The 19,041-nt window shown below is 41.2% G+C and overlaps 1 protein-coding gene across 3 annotated transcripts in view; it reads left to right on the top strand.

The window, feature by feature from the left end:
- Positions 1-1,709: 1,709 nt before the first annotated feature.
- Positions 1,710-19,041, top strand: part of mpripa (myosin phosphatase Rho interacting protein a) — a 51,247-nt gene continuing 33,915 nt past the window's right edge. For all 3 annotated transcript variants that reach the window (XM_006801079.3, XM_035912168.2, XM_035912167.2), the window contains exons 1-3: positions 1,710-2,580; positions 4,815-4,892; positions 7,590-7,655. In XM_006801079.3, coding sequence (XP_006801142.2) covers positions 2,461-2,580; positions 4,815-4,892; positions 7,590-7,655 — 264 coding nt within the window. In that variant the 5' untranslated portion in view covers positions 1,710-2,460. The remainder of the gene's footprint in view (positions 2,581-4,814; positions 4,893-7,589; positions 7,656-19,041) is intronic.

Raw genomic sequence — 19,041 nt, 5'->3', positions numbered from 1 at the left:
TGATTGTTGGGGGTTTCTGATTTTTTCCCTGTATTATTGTAGGGTCTTTACCTTATATAAAGTTCAATGCAGTAACTGTTGTTATGACTTGGTGCTACATACACACATGAAATGGTCAAGTAGTCAGCAATGTTCATGTCAACCTTTGTGGATCAGTAATACTGATAACTGGATAACAGTCCCAGGATTTCAAATTCTTCACTAAATACTGGATTCATTTTCAAAATAAAATGATGTCATGGTTTTATGACTCATGGGATGCATATTTTTTTTGCTTTCTAGTTACTCAGAAGCATGTTTCAGTTTAAAATGGAGAACATATTTAAAAAATGTATTTCAGTCATTTACTGTAATGACCTAAATGAATAATTACACATATTTTTGCTTTAAATTTCTCCCAGACTCAGCTGTTATATTACCCCACTATATGTGCTCACTTGGCGTTACAATCCCACCACCTCAAGCTGCATAATCAAAATCACACACTTCTTACAAGCACTGGTTTGTATTAACTAGCACTAATTTCTTTCTTTCTCCAAGTTACAAACAACAACAAAAAACATAAAATTGTGCCTCAAAACACAGCATGATGCAATAACTCACATATTTTGTGCCCTGAGTTCACAGTTTTTCCCAATCTGGAGCATCAGCCTGGAATCTGAAAAACATGCTGCACTTCGCTTTCAAGTGCACTTCAAAGAACCTGACGGTGATGACAGACATTCGTGCTCTGGTTTTCTCTTCTCTGCAGAAATATCTGCACAGTTACGACTCTTTCTTTTGTGTGCAAATAACAAACCCATGCCTGTCCTCCTGTTCAGAATGCACTAAGTCATCTTAAATAAATGGCAGCCAGGAGGAACACAAGCAGATCGCAACCCAGGTCCATCATTTTCCACACTCTCTACATTTCCTTAAATATATACGTTTCTAAAAATCCCAGTCAGGCCATTTGAAATTCAAGACCAACAGATGGTGCTCTGGAGTCTTAAGATTGCCCTCTATGAGAACAGACTTTAACTTGCATTTGTGCTGTAGATTTTAGATTTTTTTTTTCCTTGATGATGATGTATGTTTTAAAACACCATAAAGTAGCATTAGCATCAGCCTGAAAGTTGCATTATTACCGCTTGCTGTGCAGCCCACTACACTATATAAGCCACACTTATTAAAAAAATGTATATAATGCAATCTTATTACATTGTAATACACATTAAGTTCAGGCTTTGCTCCTGTACAGCCTTTATAGATTCTTTTCACGTGCAGTTTCCATAACTATTAGTGCATGATGTGTGTTGTGTCCTTTTTTGGCCTGCTACCATTTATTTTATTAGTAATTCATTAGGAAGCCATTTCTGTGTATACCTTTAGACTTTTCTTTCATATGTAAAAACCAAACCGTATTCCACAAGCTGAATTTAAAAAAATAATGTTTTTTCATTAGTGCAATAATGGAATAATATTGACGTGGATACACACTACACTCTGGCCTTTTGACTCGCAATTAAAGTATTAGCACAGGCAATTTCAACAACATCAGAGTTTTTGTACGGAAGTTAAGTGGGCCTTTAAACACCACCTAGCATGAGGGAAAATATTAGCACTTCGGAAGATTTTCTATTGGTCCACGAAAGAAACGGCCTGGCTTTTGGGCGTGTCCACCTATTCCGATTGGACGAAGCCGTTGTCTCTCAGCCCCACTCTCTCCCCTTCACCTCTCCACCGACTGAATGTCCGGCCCGAACGAGGATTTGCACGAAAACATCAACCGCAGACTGCGTATCAGTACCAGAGGGGGAGCAGCTCTACGACGAACAGGACCTGACGCTATTCATCCAGCGGCATGACAACCACGTCGATGGCTTTTCCGAAGTTTGATAACGTTCCGGTGGCCCTGAAGCGAGACGTTAGAAGCGCGAAAAAGATTTAACGGCAATGACCGCGCTATCACTTGTTTGATAGAAAGACAGAGAGGGGGGGCCGAAGTGGACTCCCTCCCCCTCAGTGAAGAGCCGTTCCGCCCGATGGAGACTGTGACGGGACCTCTGCAGCGAGCTCGAGGCCCGGAGCGTCACCTGTGAGACGTCGACACCTCGCCGGAGGACGTAATTAAGAGAGACACGCGAACATCTGTCCGCACTTTCGACGACTTTATTTGACAAGTTCTGCCCAAGCCTGCACGCTAAAACTAAAGTTAGCAGCTCGGCGTTAGCTGCAGGAGGCGACCCCGCGCACAAGATGACCAATATAGATATCACTTAACGAGGGGTTACGCACTGCCTCAGGTAACCTCGGGACAGGTGAACTGCGCACTGTTAAATGGCTTTGTTCTAGAAAGCATACATCAGCAACTTGCGTCAGTCTTTACTGTGAGAACTGATTTTTCCCCCCTCAAACACGGACTTTTAAAATAAGTCTTTTCTGTTTTTTCCTCATCGAGTGTCGCTCCCTCAATCAACCATGTCACTCAAAGACAATCCCTGTCGGAAATTTCAAGCCAACATTTTCAACAAAAGTAAATGCCAGAACTGCTTTAAGCCCAGAGAGTCGCATCTGCTCAACGACGAAGACTTAAACCAGGTAAACAAACGCTCCAGCAACTTTCCATTGCGTTTCACTCTTACTATGTGCCGTTTAATGGGAGTGCAAATCCTGTTGCTGTCTTTTCTGTTTAATGTGCTCATTTCAAACGACTTGTCGTGTGCTAATAGACCACGATGTGCAAAGGTTGGGTTAATTGGACATAATTAGTTTCCAGCCCAAGGGCGCATATTGACCCTAATTCATGCACACGCAGGCTTCCACCCAGCTCCATGCCCTGCAGCACAGGAGCGACGCTATCAGCTGCTTTTACAGGAGCTGTAATTATTTCAGATTATGTTGTCTCCTTTGATCATTTAACTGTAGTTTGAACCATACTATTGCTTAAATTAAGAAACTGTAAAGTTTACTTTAACATTGACTAATATTGGGCGAGGCTGACTTATTATTATTATTATTATTATTATTATTATTATTATTATTTTAGTGGAGATATTTCACTGTTTACATTGTCCCCAGCAGGGAGTCTTATGTTGTGAAGGTGGTATGGTGTCATGCTGAACTTTGTTGACCCACATTGTGATCATTCCTCTTGGGAGTCTTGTTTAATGGGATAGATCAAGGCTCATTCTCAGGTCTGAAGATTGTACAAGTGATGCTTTTTCAGTGTCTGTGAGACACATTGTCCACTATCATTGTCCTCCATGATGTTGGTACAGAAATTGGCTTATGTTTGTTGGCCTCACATGGCTATTAAAGATTATTAGATTGTCTGTTGCTGGAGGTTTGAAGTCCTGTAGTCCATATATTAAGTCCTTATACAGACACACGCACAGAAAAAATATGGAAAAGCGGAGCATCTATTTTCAACCAGAGCTGTCATTCTGACCTCCCATCTCTCCAATTTCACTTGCCTTAAAGGCCCAGGCTATTGAAGCAATATTAATATATCCTTTATGATGACATGGAATAAGAGGTTGTGAGGTGGGGGGCATTGCGAAATGAAGACACAGGAACACGCTCAGATGAGTACATTTAACCGCTGAACCATTAGAGGCTAAAAAGTGACCTAGATTCATCACGCTTATTTCTCAGTCTCAGGGGGGACTTGCCATTGGTATGGCTGTCAAGTCTTATAAGGAGAGATGAGATGTTTTTCTAAACTGTGTTTTTTGTTTGTTTTTTTTCTTTCTACAGGCATTAAAACAACAATGCACAACAACAGTGTCCCACTCTCTTATTCTTTCAGTTGCCTTCATCTTGCAGTTTTCCCCTCCATTTTTAGTGTCTGAATGTTTCTCTTGCAAGTCTGTTCAAACTCTTGACGGTCCAAGGTTATAATTTGGACTTGTGCTTGGAAATTAATGTTATGTCATTTTGTTTACACAGTCACTCAGCTGGAAAATGTGCTGTGCTGCATGTAATCAAAGCAAAAGAGGATTTTATGGTGGATTATGCTCGGCCGTACATAGGGTGAAGTTATGACTGTAATCAAAACCTCAGATTGAAAGACATGGAAGTGCCAGACAGCTGGATATGTCAAGCTCTTTTGACTCAGATTTGTTGGCTACTGTTTCATAGTCTGGGGGGCGAAGCACACGTGCATTTATGTAAGACGCTTAATTTGATAAGCTCTTTAGGCACAGGTAAGATCTTAATGTAAACATCAAGTTCAGTGAGGTCTCCTGCGCGCAGTATGCATGCAGTGGTTATGCAGGGCTTCTTGGCTCGGCAGACAAGTGCTGACTACTAGCGTAGCTACAGTTCAAGTATGTACCAGAACAACTTAAGAAACACTGCCAGGCCAACTTGCGTCTCTCAGTACATGTTTGAATTGCAAATCTGTAGCCACAAAAGCTTGGCACTAATTCTCTCTTCTGCTTCTCATCCACTGCTTTTTTTTTTTGTTTGTTTTTTTCCTCCTAACTTCTGCCTCTTGCTTCCCCCACCACCCACCAGTCCACCCACTTAGAGGATCAGAAGAAAAATTGTGTGTGTGTGTTAGCCTTTCCTTTTTCTTTTTTTTTCAGGGCAGCATGGTGCTCTGGAATAAAGCCAAGTGGCGAGTGTAGCCTAAAGTCAAGGCAGCTAATGTCTATTATAACACTTTCATGGAGTTTAACACATGTTTGTGAGTGTGTGCATGTGTTTTTAAATAGGTCATAGTATGTGGTCTCAAGTTGCAGAATCAACTTCTGTGTCCCATAATTAGACAGTTATTTATTATGCTAATGATTGCTTCCAACACTGTCATTGTGTTTTCCACTCACCAGGCAAAACCTATATATGCAGGATGGCTGCTCCTGGCACCGGAGGGAACAAATTTTGACAATCCCTTACACAGATCTCGGGTAAGTGGTTTCATAAGTGTTTAGCTTTGCTGGTGGTGAGATTGCTTGTGTTTAGAAGAGAGCATTATGTTGTGACTTCACCTCTTCTTGACTTTCTTTTGGAAGTTTTGGCAGAAATTCATGGCAAGAAACTGGCGCTCTTTATAAGAGAAGAGGTCCATTTAACCCCCCCTGTGTTTAGCTTCTGCTCGTCTGAATGGTTGATTGGTGTAGTGGTTTTGATTTTATGTTAAACTGCTTTGAGGAAAAATGAGCAGCTAGTTTGGTTTTGAGCTGACAGATGACGCTATGGCATGGCGAGGCATCCGCTGTCTGCCCGTCTGTCCACTGTTCGCAAGAAATGCTGCTCCTCTTACAGTGTTGGTCACCTAATAGGTTTTCACCCAAGGTGTGAGAAGCTTAGGGGAAACTTGTCATCCTAGTGTACTGATTTTAGTGACACTTGCACACAGTGATCATCTAACAGGTCTTTGCCCAAGTTATGCTCAAGGTCAAGTCAAATATGGATACTGATGAAAAGTTTTGTTGAGGACCAAGAAAAAAAAAAAGTGTGAAATCTATGTCCAGTAACACGTATCTATGGATTAAAGGTTGTAACTTTTTTCACAAACTGCTGTGAGACTGTATTGGAGCCTTTCTGGAGCGTCTTGATGTGCTTGCGTGGTTTCTATTCAGGTACGCTGCCTTCCTCCCACAGTCCAGACATGATTGTTGGGTAATTGGTGATTCTAAATTGCCCAGAGGAGGGATTGAGAGTGCAGATGGCTGTCTAGTTACCAGGGTGTACCCCGACCATCATCCACTGGCGGAAATCCCAGCATAGCCATTATCCATTTTTCTTGTCTGTGATGATTTTTGTTTTGGTTATAAGCTTACAGTTGTAGACCCCCCACCCCATTTAGCTAGGCAAAGCTATGTTGTTTACCACCAAAGTTCTAAGCTAAGTTTGTTTTACCAGCTCAGTGCTAGGTAAGTAGCATGGCTACTCCTCCCTTTAATTTCCTTTATCCATTCTGGCACTCATTTGATAAACAAGAGCTCTTGTTGTTGTGGCTTCAGTGGCTACTTCATGAAATCAGCAAATTCTTATGGGAATCTCGGTCCTCTGTCAGTGAAGCCTCATTGTTAGGAAATAATGAGCCTAATATTGACTTCATTTAATAACTCTTACCACTGCAGTATCGTGTAATCGGAGCCGTCGTTTATCAGCTGCCAGAATATATGCTGTGGTGGTGCATCCCAAAAAGAGGACTACGGAGAATGTGGGGGAGGAGAAGAAAGGTCTCAGTTCTCACAGCCTCGCTGATGGCTTCCATATGAGTTTTGGGAAAAGCACCTCTGGATCTACTATCAACAGTCTGCTGCTGCTTTGACATCATCAGTGATGCGTTCTGCCTATTCTCCCAGTCAGCGTTTCACTGCGGGGGTATAATTGCTGGCTTGTACGTAGTGCTGACGTGAGCACATTTGTCAGGTTTACACTGAAACAAATAACAGAGAAACAGAAAACCGCTGATGTCTCAGGTGAGTCACGTTTTAGGGTCACTTTAGTTTAACAGGTTGTGGAGGGGTCTGGCTCTGTTTTGTGACAGTGAGTCTGGAATTGTATAATCAGCCTCTGTAGCCTGTAATATATCGTGTTTGTTTTTTTTGTTTGGTTTGGTTTATTTTAAAAAGCATCTGTGGACTGCAGTGTCCCTTTAACATTGCCTGTGAGGCTTCTCGGCCCCCCTATTGAGACCTTCCAGTGGCCTTTTAGGTTAGAGAGCAGCTCTCAATATTTCATGCACCAGGCCCTGTTAGAATAGGAGCCCAGGAAATTTAACACTGAGACTAAGTGGTACATTAAGATATGAGGGCAGTGGAAGAGAACTGATCAAGACAATGAGGATGAATATCAGTGGAAATTGCATTATTGTAACTGACAGGATTCCCATTCAAACCAAGACTTACCCCCCCCCCCCCCCCCCCCCCCCCCATTAACCTGGTACATAATGATACTGCGCTTCACAGTTGCATGCCTTTCCATATATATCCTACAGTTTAATCAGCAGTGTAATCTCGTCTTCTCTTATGAACGTCTGTATCCACTTAGCTCTTGTTGTGATAACACCCACACTTTATATATGAAGGCCTTCTTTCCTCAAGTAGTTGTAAAGAAAAGGAAAACAACCTGAAATCTTAATGACCGAATGCAGCTGATGCATGCTGATAAAAATGTTGTCCAGCTTGTCACAGCTTGAAAGCCTTGTGATGTCCTGTAAGAGGAAAGTGTGCCAGCATTACTTGCTTACTGCTGTATAGCAACTGTTTCCAAAAACTTGATTGCACTTCCTTTTAAGTGTGTGTGTGTGTGTGTGTGTGTGTGTGTGTGTGTGTGTGTGTGTGTTGTATTGGAGGTCTTTATACCCTAAGGTGTGTGTTCAAGCTTTTCACTGGAGTTTCTAGATCCAGCAAAATAATCTCAGGCTTTAGAAATCTATTGGCCTTCCGCAAGTCTGTGTTTGACTCTCATGCCCAGAGTTATCAAATGTGTAATGATTGATATGATAAATACTGGCACATCTTCTTGTGAGGCTTCTTTTTTTTAAACTTTTTTTATATATAAAATGACTATGGTTTGCTGTTGATATCTTTTGTGTGATCATGTCCATAATGACAGATTTGTTTGTTGTTGTTCTTTTTTTCTTGTTACAGAAATGGCAGAGGAGGTTCTTTATCCTCTACGAGCACGGCTTACTTCGCTATGCTCTGGATGAAATGGTGAGCTTCCTTCCTGTCAGCTGATGATTATTTTGTTGCCCGTTTTGTTCATATTCTGAAGCTTGTCTGTGACCGTTAATAGCTGGTGGCACAGTCTAAACAACCACAGCATGGTTCAAACAAGCAGCAGCATACTGTACAGTGTATCTGTGTTATAATGCACCATGATCTGCTCATTTACACAGCCTTATTCACCTCATTGCTGCTACTATGACATTGAAAATTTGCAGCATATAAATAAAAGGGAAGTTTTTTTCCCCCTCTCTTTGACTTCTAACAAACAACACCATCTGCAGTTTGACGCATAAGGGGAACAGACGTTAAAACTTTCACTTCTTTCTTTTTCCTGCTTCACATCAAAGGACTGCTCTCTTTTCACTTGAGTTAAACCAGAGGCTTTTGCTACTATTTAATAATTTACAGTGGCTATTGTTACTGTAATAAAGTTGCGTTTATTGTAAGATGATAATAAAGTGTGATCATTTTTTTCATTGTTAGTTGCAAGTTTAGTTTATCTGAGAAGAAACGCTAGTTACATGATTTCTGTGCAAAATTAGTTGTTTTAAAACCAAAGAAAAACTTTGATGCAAGTGCTGAAAATGTGAGATTGATGAGGCAGCCTACACATGGTTAGCACCAGTCCTTTGTTCCATACAACCACGCATTTAGTGAACGTGCTAAACACTAAGCCTGCTTATACAGTAGTGTGAAAAGGAATGAATGTGTGGTGTTGACATTCAAAGTTATGTACCTAGCTTTGTGTGTTTATTTAAGTGGTTACTACACTGTGCACTTGATGTGCAGGTGTCCCGTGGTTACTTCCTGTTCTTAAAGGAAAGACTGGAAAAACCACTCATTGACTGACATATTAAATCACCGAGTTATATTTAGTCAGTAGACTAAAATCTATGCAGTAATTATAAAATTAGTCTGTAGACTTTCTGTCTGAGCTTGAGTTTTGTAGTCGACTTGGTTCAGGAATTTAGTTTGTCGGTTTTATTGGCACTGTAAGATGTAGGCATGCTGAATATTGATTGACCCTAGCAGTGTTCAACAGCCTTTTTTAAGCGTAGGATGTGTTTTGAAATGAGGTGAAATCAGAAGTAGATGAAACGGTATTTGTTTTATTGACTTTGACCCTTTCACATTGTGGTATTTTAGTAGAAAAGCTAGTGTGAGGTTTGATGTAATAAAGGGAACAGGTGCTGGGGTGCAGTGTGGCATTCTTTTTTTCTTTTTTTTTTTTTTCTCCTCATATTAAGTCCTTTTACAGTTATTGCATTCTCACAGTTGAAGTCTTGCAGACACATGACAATTGCTAGCTTAATGCTGGGTTGTAGGTTGAATGGCATTGACGGACTTGTTTTCCTTCAAAGTAAGAGTTGCACCAATTAAAAAAAACAAACATTTGGCTAAAGCGAAGCTTCTTCTCGCACTTTTTCAAGTTTAACTACCACTCAGCTAGTAGTTAGCAAGTATTTGCAGACAAACGTGAAAAACTGCTGGCAATCTGCTAGCAGCCAAAGGAATCACTAGAAGATTTGTGCATACATTTTTACCCAGCAACAGCCACCAACCCTCAGGAACTGCTATACTATCCAGTTAGGGAATACATTTTTCCCCCCATAGAAACAGCGATATATCATGTACAATATAGTTGACAACTCTTGAGATACATGCACACAACAGCACGTGAGCAACCTTAAATTCTGTCTATTTCCACTGTTTTTACTGGAATAAAATAAAACCACTGGCTAACAAAATCTGTCTGAACATAGCTTTTAAATCTTGCAGTGGCCCTAATGTGCTCTTCATATTGAGGCTCGTTTGTGAGGCACTCAATGGAGGAGGAGGATGACATGGAAAGAAACGTAGATGATGAGGAAGAGACAAGTGAAGTGGCGGATGTCCTCCCTCCGTTTAGTGTTCTCTCTGGATGTCACTCTTTGTGTTTTCATCCCTCTTCTGAGTGGAGGATCAAAAGTATAGGGGACAATAAGGGTCTGGAGCTTGAAATATCAAGTGCCACTAAATATAGAGCCTCGCTTGTCACACGAGGCTAATTAGAATAATTGTTTTCAGTTGAATAAAGAGCTGCACAAACTTGGCTAAATGGTGTACATATCTGACATTAATATTAGGCTGTTTTCAATTTGATTAGTACTGAGATTACATACAATTAAATATTCGGCATGGAACACATCAAGGAGCCACAATAATCATTACTTTCCAAAGATTAGATTGTATTTATAGCAGTAGTAAGGGCGTTGCAGCCATCCATTTGCAAATGTGCATGTGTGATAGGAGGCGAACGTACATTTAAACTTATTAATAATTTACATACTTTATGACAACAGATAACAAATTGGTATTCTGTTTTGTTTCCAGTCAGGTCTTCATTCATGTGCTCAGAGCAGCTGAATGATATCAGGACTGCTTGAACAGATCAGAAAGCTAGTATGGTAACAAAACACAGGGCAAGTCGTGACTAGCTGTTTAACAGTGACTGAATTTTCAAAATAAGAGCTAGAGGATGTCCATAAATGTTAAAGAGGGGGAAAAATGGTAAAATATGTCACAAAATATTCTTGATTTATTGTAGTCTGTATGGCAAACATTGGTCAACATTAAGATCTAATGAACTAAATTGTGATTTTTAAAGTTTGCCAGCTTTCGCCAGTATAACGTTCCTCTAAACCACATCAAAACCCAATTTTGGGAGCACTCGTTATGATTGTAAATGAGGAGGTGCCCCTCTGTTTTGCTCTTGGCCTGGTTTTTTATGGCTCTTCTGTCTTTGCTTAACCAAACCCAGATGGGTTGAGGTTCCAACCTGCAGGATGTGGCATGGCTCTGTGGGAAAGGAATGGACTAGCAAAAACCTGGGAGGGAGCACAGTACTTGAAGTCATTGATTTGGGGTTGCCCACCTACAGTGAACAGCTAACATGACACACCACTGCCACGATTTTCTGCTAAGAGCAGCAGTGGCTCTGAAGAGCTGTTATGTGCACAAGACAAGTGGTAAAGAGAGGGGGAAAATGTAGCTGCAGTAAAAACGATAAAGAGAACTGTTTACTGTTGCTGTTTGAGTGTGAATAGCTGAAAATGTGCCACTAGTTCACAGAATACGTGTTGTTTTATTTGGTATTTGCAAATATGGAGAGAAGACATAATTATTTAGAAAGCTCACTTGCAGTTCAGTCCCCAGTATTTGCTGAATGCACCAGCTGGATTGTTCTAAGAGCAGAATAACACAGTTTTGTCCAGGCAGCGTTGCTGAGGCAACACGATGTGTCCCTTTTGTCCACCGGCAGTTTACCATGGTATTTGATGCATGGGGCAGATTCTCAGTTTTGTTGAGAGCTCTAGAGGTCTCTGACCTGACTGATATAGGACAGAACAGACTGGAAGCAAAGCACGGATTTGTGCGCTGAAGTTGTCTCTAGGCTCTGTCATGTGGCGAGCAAGCCTTTCTGCTGTGGCTGCGGACAAAAACATCAGATACAGCATCAGAACACATGTGCAAGGCTGAATTGGACAAAGTGTTTGTGTGTGTGTGCACCTGTGAAAGAGGGTACTAGACAGCAGAGGACACGTCTGGAACAGGTGTTGCAAGTTCTGAGTAAGCTCTTTATTAAAGTCTTCCTTGTTTGCAGAGAACAGATGCAGAATGTGGGTTTTATGATAAGTTTGAGTTAAACAAAAAAACAAGACAAATTACATAATTGTGTGTTGAAGTTGTCCAAGTGTGGTGAGAGAAACAGCCTCTCACACCAGATCACGTCAGAGTGAGGGCAGGTATGTAGGTGAGAAAAACTGTCAGGAAAGCTGCTTTAATGACATCAGTGAGAGTCAGAAAGATCAACACCCATACTCTAATAACCTTCACTGTGCAGTCAAATGCCCTACACATCACCTCACACCCAGTGAACGTCCTTTGACCGATAGATAACCTATTCTAACTGAAACATGCTCTTCATTATGTGATCTACACTTTCCTCTTTGGGAATTTATCACTCTTGTGTTGTGGTGTCTGAGGTCACACTGAATCATCAGGCTTGTGCATTGCTAATCTCTTATTAACGTTGAGGGTGGTTTGTGTGCAGTATGTCTTCATTGTATTTCAAGGCGGGAACACAGTGCAGGTTGTGTTATCACGCTGTTTGCTTAATGTATTTTATCCCAGGCTGAACAAGCACAGTATACCTGCGAATGAAGTGAGGCTCCCTATTGAGTTGCAGAACACAAAAGACCCTTTCAGATACACTTGGATTGCGTTTGCCTTTAGACTGTATTGACTGCAGTCTGTATCGCAGCCGTATTCAACGAGAACATGATGTTTTAGCTGTTTAAGTCATTCACATTTCATCTTGGCTCGATTAATTTGCTGTGTTTACTGGAATTCAAATAGTGGACTTCTGCCCCATAGCTTTGTCCAAGAACTGAGAGGGTTTTTTTTTTTCTTTTAGACAAACTTCCTTCCATTTCCCACACATTTGTGCATTCTTTTAACTTGAGATACGCACAGGTCCTGCTGCATCTCTGCTTAATCTCTGACATGAACCCATAGAGCCCCGGCCTGTATTTGCCTTCAAGCCTTGTAAGACCTTTTCACATGCTGACACATGCGTAAATTCTCTATCTTTTTTGCACCTGAGAAACATGAATCTAAACGTTTCGCGGTGAGTGTCTGTTTGGGGTGAGAGCTAGGGGATGGATGAGTGGGCACGGCTTTTGAGCTGTGTTTCTTGCCTCCAGGCCACTCTATGTGGGGAATAAGTAGAGTTTTACCACCCCACCCTATCAAATTAGGAATACTTAGAGGTGCTCTAGTCTTCCACTCACAGCAAGCCATGAGAAAATGAGTGGAGAAAGAAGTGTGAACCACATGAAGTACATTTGTTTGCGTTATAGCACAAAGGGACAAGAATAAATGTTGTTTGCAGCTCTGGTGGATAGAAGTGGTATAATCTCTCCATATTAGAGCACTAAATATGGATTCTGGGTTAGGCATATGTTGGTTTTGTAGAGATATGGTGTGTGAGAGTCTTATTTAACCCCTGCCCTTCCTTCCCCGTGGTTCCAGTAGGAACTGATTTGCTGGAATGTAAACAGTAATGGATTACAGTTGGGTCACTATACCCAGTGCACAAAGCCACAAAACCATGGGAAGAGCAATTCATACAGCTTGTAATAATCAGGATCTGCAGCGCTGTAACTGACATTCAGCTGAATAGCAACCCCCAGTCATAAAGCTTTCACCCAGTGTGGTACATTTATAACAAGAATTCCCTTGTTTTTGTTTCTGTGTGCAGAAATGGGGACTTTGTGGGGATTTTTTTTCTTTTTTGTCCCTGTTGTGTCCTAGTTAAATTCCCAATTTTGCACTGAAGATCTTATCATTGCTCTGACTTGTTGGCTGATAAAGTTTCACTACAGTGAGAGGGCCCAACTTCGGTAAGCATTGTTCCTCTGGCACAACCAACCAAAAATGACAACACAGGCCTGCCTGATTTGAAATTTCATAGCTTGATGATGGAATTGGATGAGTATATGCTAAAGTCATTAAAACACAAACAGCAGGCTCAACAGCTAGCTTACAATAAAAACAGTCACACAGGTCTGAAGGCTGGTTGGTGGTCGCATAGCAACCACCAGTCATTAAGGTACAATTTTTGTTCTCGCGACTGGTTGCCAACTGGTTGGCTGGGCGTGAAACTGATTCCTAAGGCCCCAGACACACAGGCTTGGAGTCCTGTAAGTGATGCTAGGTTTCAGTACAACTGGGAAGTGGTGAGTGTTTGCAAACTTCCATGCAAATGCTGGGAGACGAAGAAGTTTTTAGTGCAGCACTGTCTTTGTGAATGATTTCGCCTGATGAAGTAAGGTCATGCTTCAGGCCAGCTCACAAGCACAAAGTGCTATGTGAATAAGTGTGTTAATGAGAGCATGGGGTTTTTAAATAACACACCACTCCTGTGCTCTGGTTCAAAGAACTGTTTTGCCATGAAAACATTGTTCTGTAGAAGCATCATCATCCTAAGACAACAGTGATTTGTAGCTTTATGACCTAAGTCACAACTTTTTTTTTTCTGTTGATGTCTCTTATTGACTAAACAAGCGTGATGCATGTCAGCCTCTCTCTCTCTCTCTCGCTCTCTTAGATCCAGCTAGTTTCAGCTCATTAAAGGCAGTTAATCCAAGTCAACACACACACTCGAGTACCATATCTAGTTGATGTGGATAGAGTATTTCTTTCTTGAATATCTCTATATACCTATTGGCCACTTCAGTAGGTCCACCTTGCCTCGATCAGGCTGAACCATCTTTTTTGGGCCTTCAGAAATGCCTTCATACCTCACAGCATAGATTCAGCAATGTGCTGGCTTTGATATATGTTTGTAGCTCACTCGTTCTCTCCACCTTTGTTTCTCTGTCCATGGGAGATGATCGCAGAAGTGTTGTGCGTGAAAATATGTTTTTGTCATTTGAAGACAATGGGTCCTATTGTTTAAAATCTTTTTGTCACTTCTTCACTTCACAACTCTGAAATGCTTCTATGAACATCAAGTGAAAACAGTGGTGATTAAGGCATGACTCACAACAGAAGACTGTCAGTAACCACACTGTGGTTTCTTTAGGGAGGCTTTAATCTACGACCCAGTCTTCCAACCTCGTAGAACACCTGACCCCGAGTAGCACGTGTGTGTGTGTGTGTGTGTGTGTGTGTGTGTGTGTGTGTGTGTGTGTGTGTGTTCAGTAAAGATACGAAAAGATGCATGAGCACTCTCCAACTCAGTGCTGACATGCAAGTTTGCTATTACCAAGAGAGTATGACTCAACTAAACACGGTGAAGGGTCTTAGGAAAGATGGGCTAGGTTGCATATTCAGTTAATATATTACCAGTCTTGCTCTGTGTTATGCTTTTGGCCAGAATTTCTCCATCTGTATTCTTATATTTGCTCCTTAGTTTTTGTCTCTGTCTTAGTGACCACATTGTCCTGCATATGGCGGATATAAATACTCTGAGACATTTCCTTTTCTTCAGTCAGCAGTATCCTGTAACTGGCTCAGGACCAAGTCTGTCCTCTAAATATTAAACTCGTGGGCTTAGCCTAGCTGTGAGCTGCTATCAGTTACTTTTATTGTTTAGTTGTTTCATTGACTAATATTAGTTGTTTTCTCTTAAATATAAAATGTGATTTAAAGTTTTATATTTTCATATCTTCTCACTAGCTTCCCTTTGTTCATTGTGATTGTGTGTTCCACAGCCAGATGGTTTAATATGCCTGAAAATAATGGCGCTGAAATTACTGTAGTGACAAAAGACGGACTTACAATTATGCCAAAATATATGTCAACTCATATCCCAGTCACAATTGCTAAATGGGTAGGTTATGTGTAAGCTATTATGTAAAGTAGCAAACACATACTTTTATCTTTGCAAATTCTGAAGTGAAACACTTTTTGTTTTTTTTTTAAAGACATTTTGCTGTTGTAGTTGTGAACATATTTTGTGCCACTGTGTCCATATTGGTACTGGTAACCTTAGTGCATCGCATGGTATTCACGGTTAAATGCCTTTGTGTGAGAATAGATTATAATAATTAAGGTTATGCAGGGTGTTGGACTACTGTTTGTTATTTCATGGACTGTGTGGGATTTTGGGCATCAACAGCAATGATGGTGTTCGAATACTGATTTAGAACCTCGCTTACCATGGCAGCGACCTGAACTTCGAGTTCAGGGCATGATACCATAGTGATTATATTGGCGTTCAGTGTTACGTGTGTGAGTGAGACTGTTGACAGAATCATTAAAAGTGTGCCAGGTCTCCATTTTGTGTTTATGTGGGACTTTAGCTGACTGTGACCTTGCACTTTCTTTCTTGTGTCATATTTCTCTTAGCGAATGTGAAGGAGGTTTAGTTGAATTCTGGTTGACTGTGGACGAGTACTGTGCCGTGGTGAAAAGTTTTCAGAATATCCTTTTACCATCCTTCGTTTTGACCCTCCCTCAGTCACTCTCTTGTACTTTTTAATGATTTCCAGCCATTCATTAACCAGAAAAAGGCTTATTCCTGGAGGATTTGGCTAAACAAGAACTTCACTTATACATTACTCAGTCCAATTTACTTTCCCGTCCTTTTACCGCTCATTTATCCTTCCACTGTCTTGTATCTCTCTCTTCCATTCCAGCTCTGTCTGGCCAATAAACCGTTTGTGCTGGGGGAGAGCAACCATCAGTATTGTGTAACTTCTTTTCCCCCCCCTAAACCCCTCCCTGCTCTATAAAGCCAAACGGGGCCTGGCAGACTGCTTGCTCAGTTTGTTCTAAACACCAGACCAGGACACTGACAAAAGATTTCATTTAAAGTATCAGGGAGAGAGGTTAGCTAGCTCCAAGACGGTCGCTAATAAAACAGTGGAAAGGTCTACATGTTCAGTGGTTGTGGCGCAGGGACACTGGCAGGCAAAGTGAAAGTAAAAAACATACATTTAAAACCAAACCAAAAAATGCTTCTCAATATATTTAGAAGCATTCCTGTAACTGTGTAATTTTTGATTTGGTTAGCACCTCAGTTGGAAGTTCAGTTGTAGGCTAGCCTTAGATTTGAAGCCATTGCCTGGGGATAGCCTGTAGTGGCCACAGCTGCAGTTGAATGTCTTTCAGAGACATGACAGGTGCAGCTGTATTAGGTGACCTTTGACCTTTTGCCTCAACATGGTGACCCAGCAATCCTGTCACCTGTTAATGTCAGGGCTTTGCAGCAAAGATATCTTTAAAAAGTGCAGCCTCAGAGCTGCGTCTGGTCACTACTTACAATTACAGGATAAGAATAGGATTCATATGTGATGGTGCACACTTTCAGCTTCAAGTATGTTTGATATACAGGTGAAAATGTCTCCCAGTAGAAGTTTTTACTTATGTGGGCCTCTTTTAATGAGTAGCTCAAGCTTATAAAACCTACATTACGTGGAGTTGAAGATTTTGGCTTGCTGCTAATTGTTGTTGGGTGAGCGACTCTCTCTTTAATAACCTGCTCCAGCTTCCTCAGGAGCTGGCCCAAAATTCCCTTTTCCAACAGCCGTGTTCTGGCTTGCTTCCAGCGATTGCACCCTCAGTGTGGTCCTCTCTCTTCTGTGCTTTCTCTCAGCTTTAAGGCAACAAGCACACACCTTCTTTGTAACTTTAGCTATCAAAATGACTCATGGATGCAATTTTTAAAAAGTTCTTGTAATACAGTACTTATAGCTTTGTGAAAAAACATGTTGCCTTCATCAGTGAGCAGTTTTCTTTTGTTTTTTTTTTATGGCTGACTGTTTTGGCATCTACCTGCCTGTCACAATGACCAGATGGTGCTTTAGTTTTAATGGTGTCTGGTCCTAGAATGCATAAAGAAATCTGGAAAGTTTTGTTACCTGATGAATCCTCACTTCTTTGCTTGAAATTGTTGTCACTTCTGTTTTGATTACGCTGCTTTTCATCCTTGTAGGGAAAAAAAACTAGCTCCACAGTTGATGTATTAACTTAATTAAGTGAAGAAACATTTTCCTGTGCCTCCTCCATTTTCCCCTCCTTTCCTTTTGGCTTGATGGGCAAATTCTGCCTCGAATGGACTGAAGAATTATTTGGTATCTCCCTGCATGTCTTCTGTAATTTCCTCATAGAGCTGACTAAGGTGCAGAAACTAGTTATTTGTATTTATGTACCTTTTCTGTGACTATAGAAGTTTTTATTATAGACTGCAACAGCATCAGAAGACCAAGCATAGAACGGGTACCTTTTCACTTTGGCCTACTTTCCAAAGTGCTGTGTCAGTGCACTGAATGGCGTGCAGCAGCATTTCAGACAGTTGTGTTTGGAGGCACCTTGTAATCTTATAACAAGTGCTGTGTTTTTGCATTGGAGCCAAAAGCTGACCACAGAACTGTGGCTTTAGGGTTTACTGTGCTAGAAGTTAGTGATTAAGATCATTAACATTTAAGACTAACAATGGATAATAGCAGTGTTGCAAAACAGTCTTAATGCGCTGGGCTTCCAGCATTCATTTGGGAGAGTAGCTGTTGGAATGAATTTAGGCTGGTGGACTGCTCGATGAATGTGTTTTAGGATCTAACTGCGGCACTGATGTGACATGCATTTGTGCATTCAGCTCCCAGCCACCCAAGATTTTACATAAGGTCAGTTTCCTGTCTCTGTGATCCACTTTGCTGACAGGAGCATGTGGCACAACAAAAAAAGCTTCTTTACAGTCTTTGCATTCTTTGTTTGTCACCTTATTACTCAGACAAACAGAGGTATATTTTAGATGATTTTGTCTCAATGCCAGTGGGAGTATGCAAAAGGTGCAAAGTCAGATTTAATAAAATTTGGTGGAGATTTTGTTATAAAGCTGGATCACTTTCATTGAAGGTATGACATGAGACAGTGGACTTGGCAGAGAAAGCCCTTCTCGGTTAGAGATTGGTATCGTAGAAACCAATGCAGTCCCTTCACACATAGGGTAATTATTTGGCACCGTCTCTACAACTTCAAGTGAAGGGTATAAACTGAACAGATAAGCAGTGAGTAGACATAACAGGCTCCATTCATAAGTCAGGAGAAGGAGTGAAGACGGCAAGGAGCAGATGAGAAATTATTAAATAATGATTTTTGACACTGAGATGATTCGGAGAAGAAAGGGGCAGCTTTCACAAATATTATTGGGAGAAAAGAAAGAAAAAGGGTGTTATCTGTGGGTAAACACACACACACACCCTAACAACAACTTTTTAGATCTTACAGCCAAGGCAACATGACACAACTTGACTGTAGCACCTGTTTCTGCTGCCAGCCCATCAACTCTGTCACCACTTCAACATAGGCTGACAGATTTCTCACACTCTGTCTGCCTTTTGCTGCTTTTTATTATGCAGTCATTATTACAGGCGTCACACCAACAGCTCCTGGCTGAGTGACACTGCGTTACCGTAAATGCCTTGTTTGACTTTTGTGTGACTACATGTGTTTTTATTATTCTATTGTTGGCTTGCCACCATAACGGGCAGCCGGAGATCAGGTTCACATAGTTGTAGTTTACTGCACTTGATTGACCGATTGCAATCATAGCCTGCATTTGAAGAGAATCCTGCTGTACTAAGCAGCGGCAAAAAAAGAAAGGTCTTCATCATCACTTACTCACCCTCATCTTCCTCCTCCTCTGCATTCGTCGGCTGCTTGCCTCCTAACACAGCATTAAACCACCCACATTCTCTCACCACTCTCCATAAGAAGAGAAGCGCTGCTGCCACCCACAACCCTCTCTGAAATATCTTCTACAAATATGTGTGAAATGTGTGCTGTGGTTTTTCCTTTGCTCTTGTTCATTTTTTTTCACACA

The sequence above is a fragment of the Neolamprologus brichardi genome, chromosome 8 (genome assembly GCF_056152115.1).
Source record: "Neolamprologus brichardi isolate AB-2024 chromosome 8, ASM5615211v1, whole genome shotgun sequence".
Lineage (NCBI taxonomy): Eukaryota > Metazoa > Chordata > Actinopteri > Cichliformes > Cichlidae > Neolamprologus > Neolamprologus brichardi.
The sequence above is the reverse complement of the archived record's forward strand: the minus strand, read 5'-3'. Positions and strand labels throughout refer to the sequence as shown.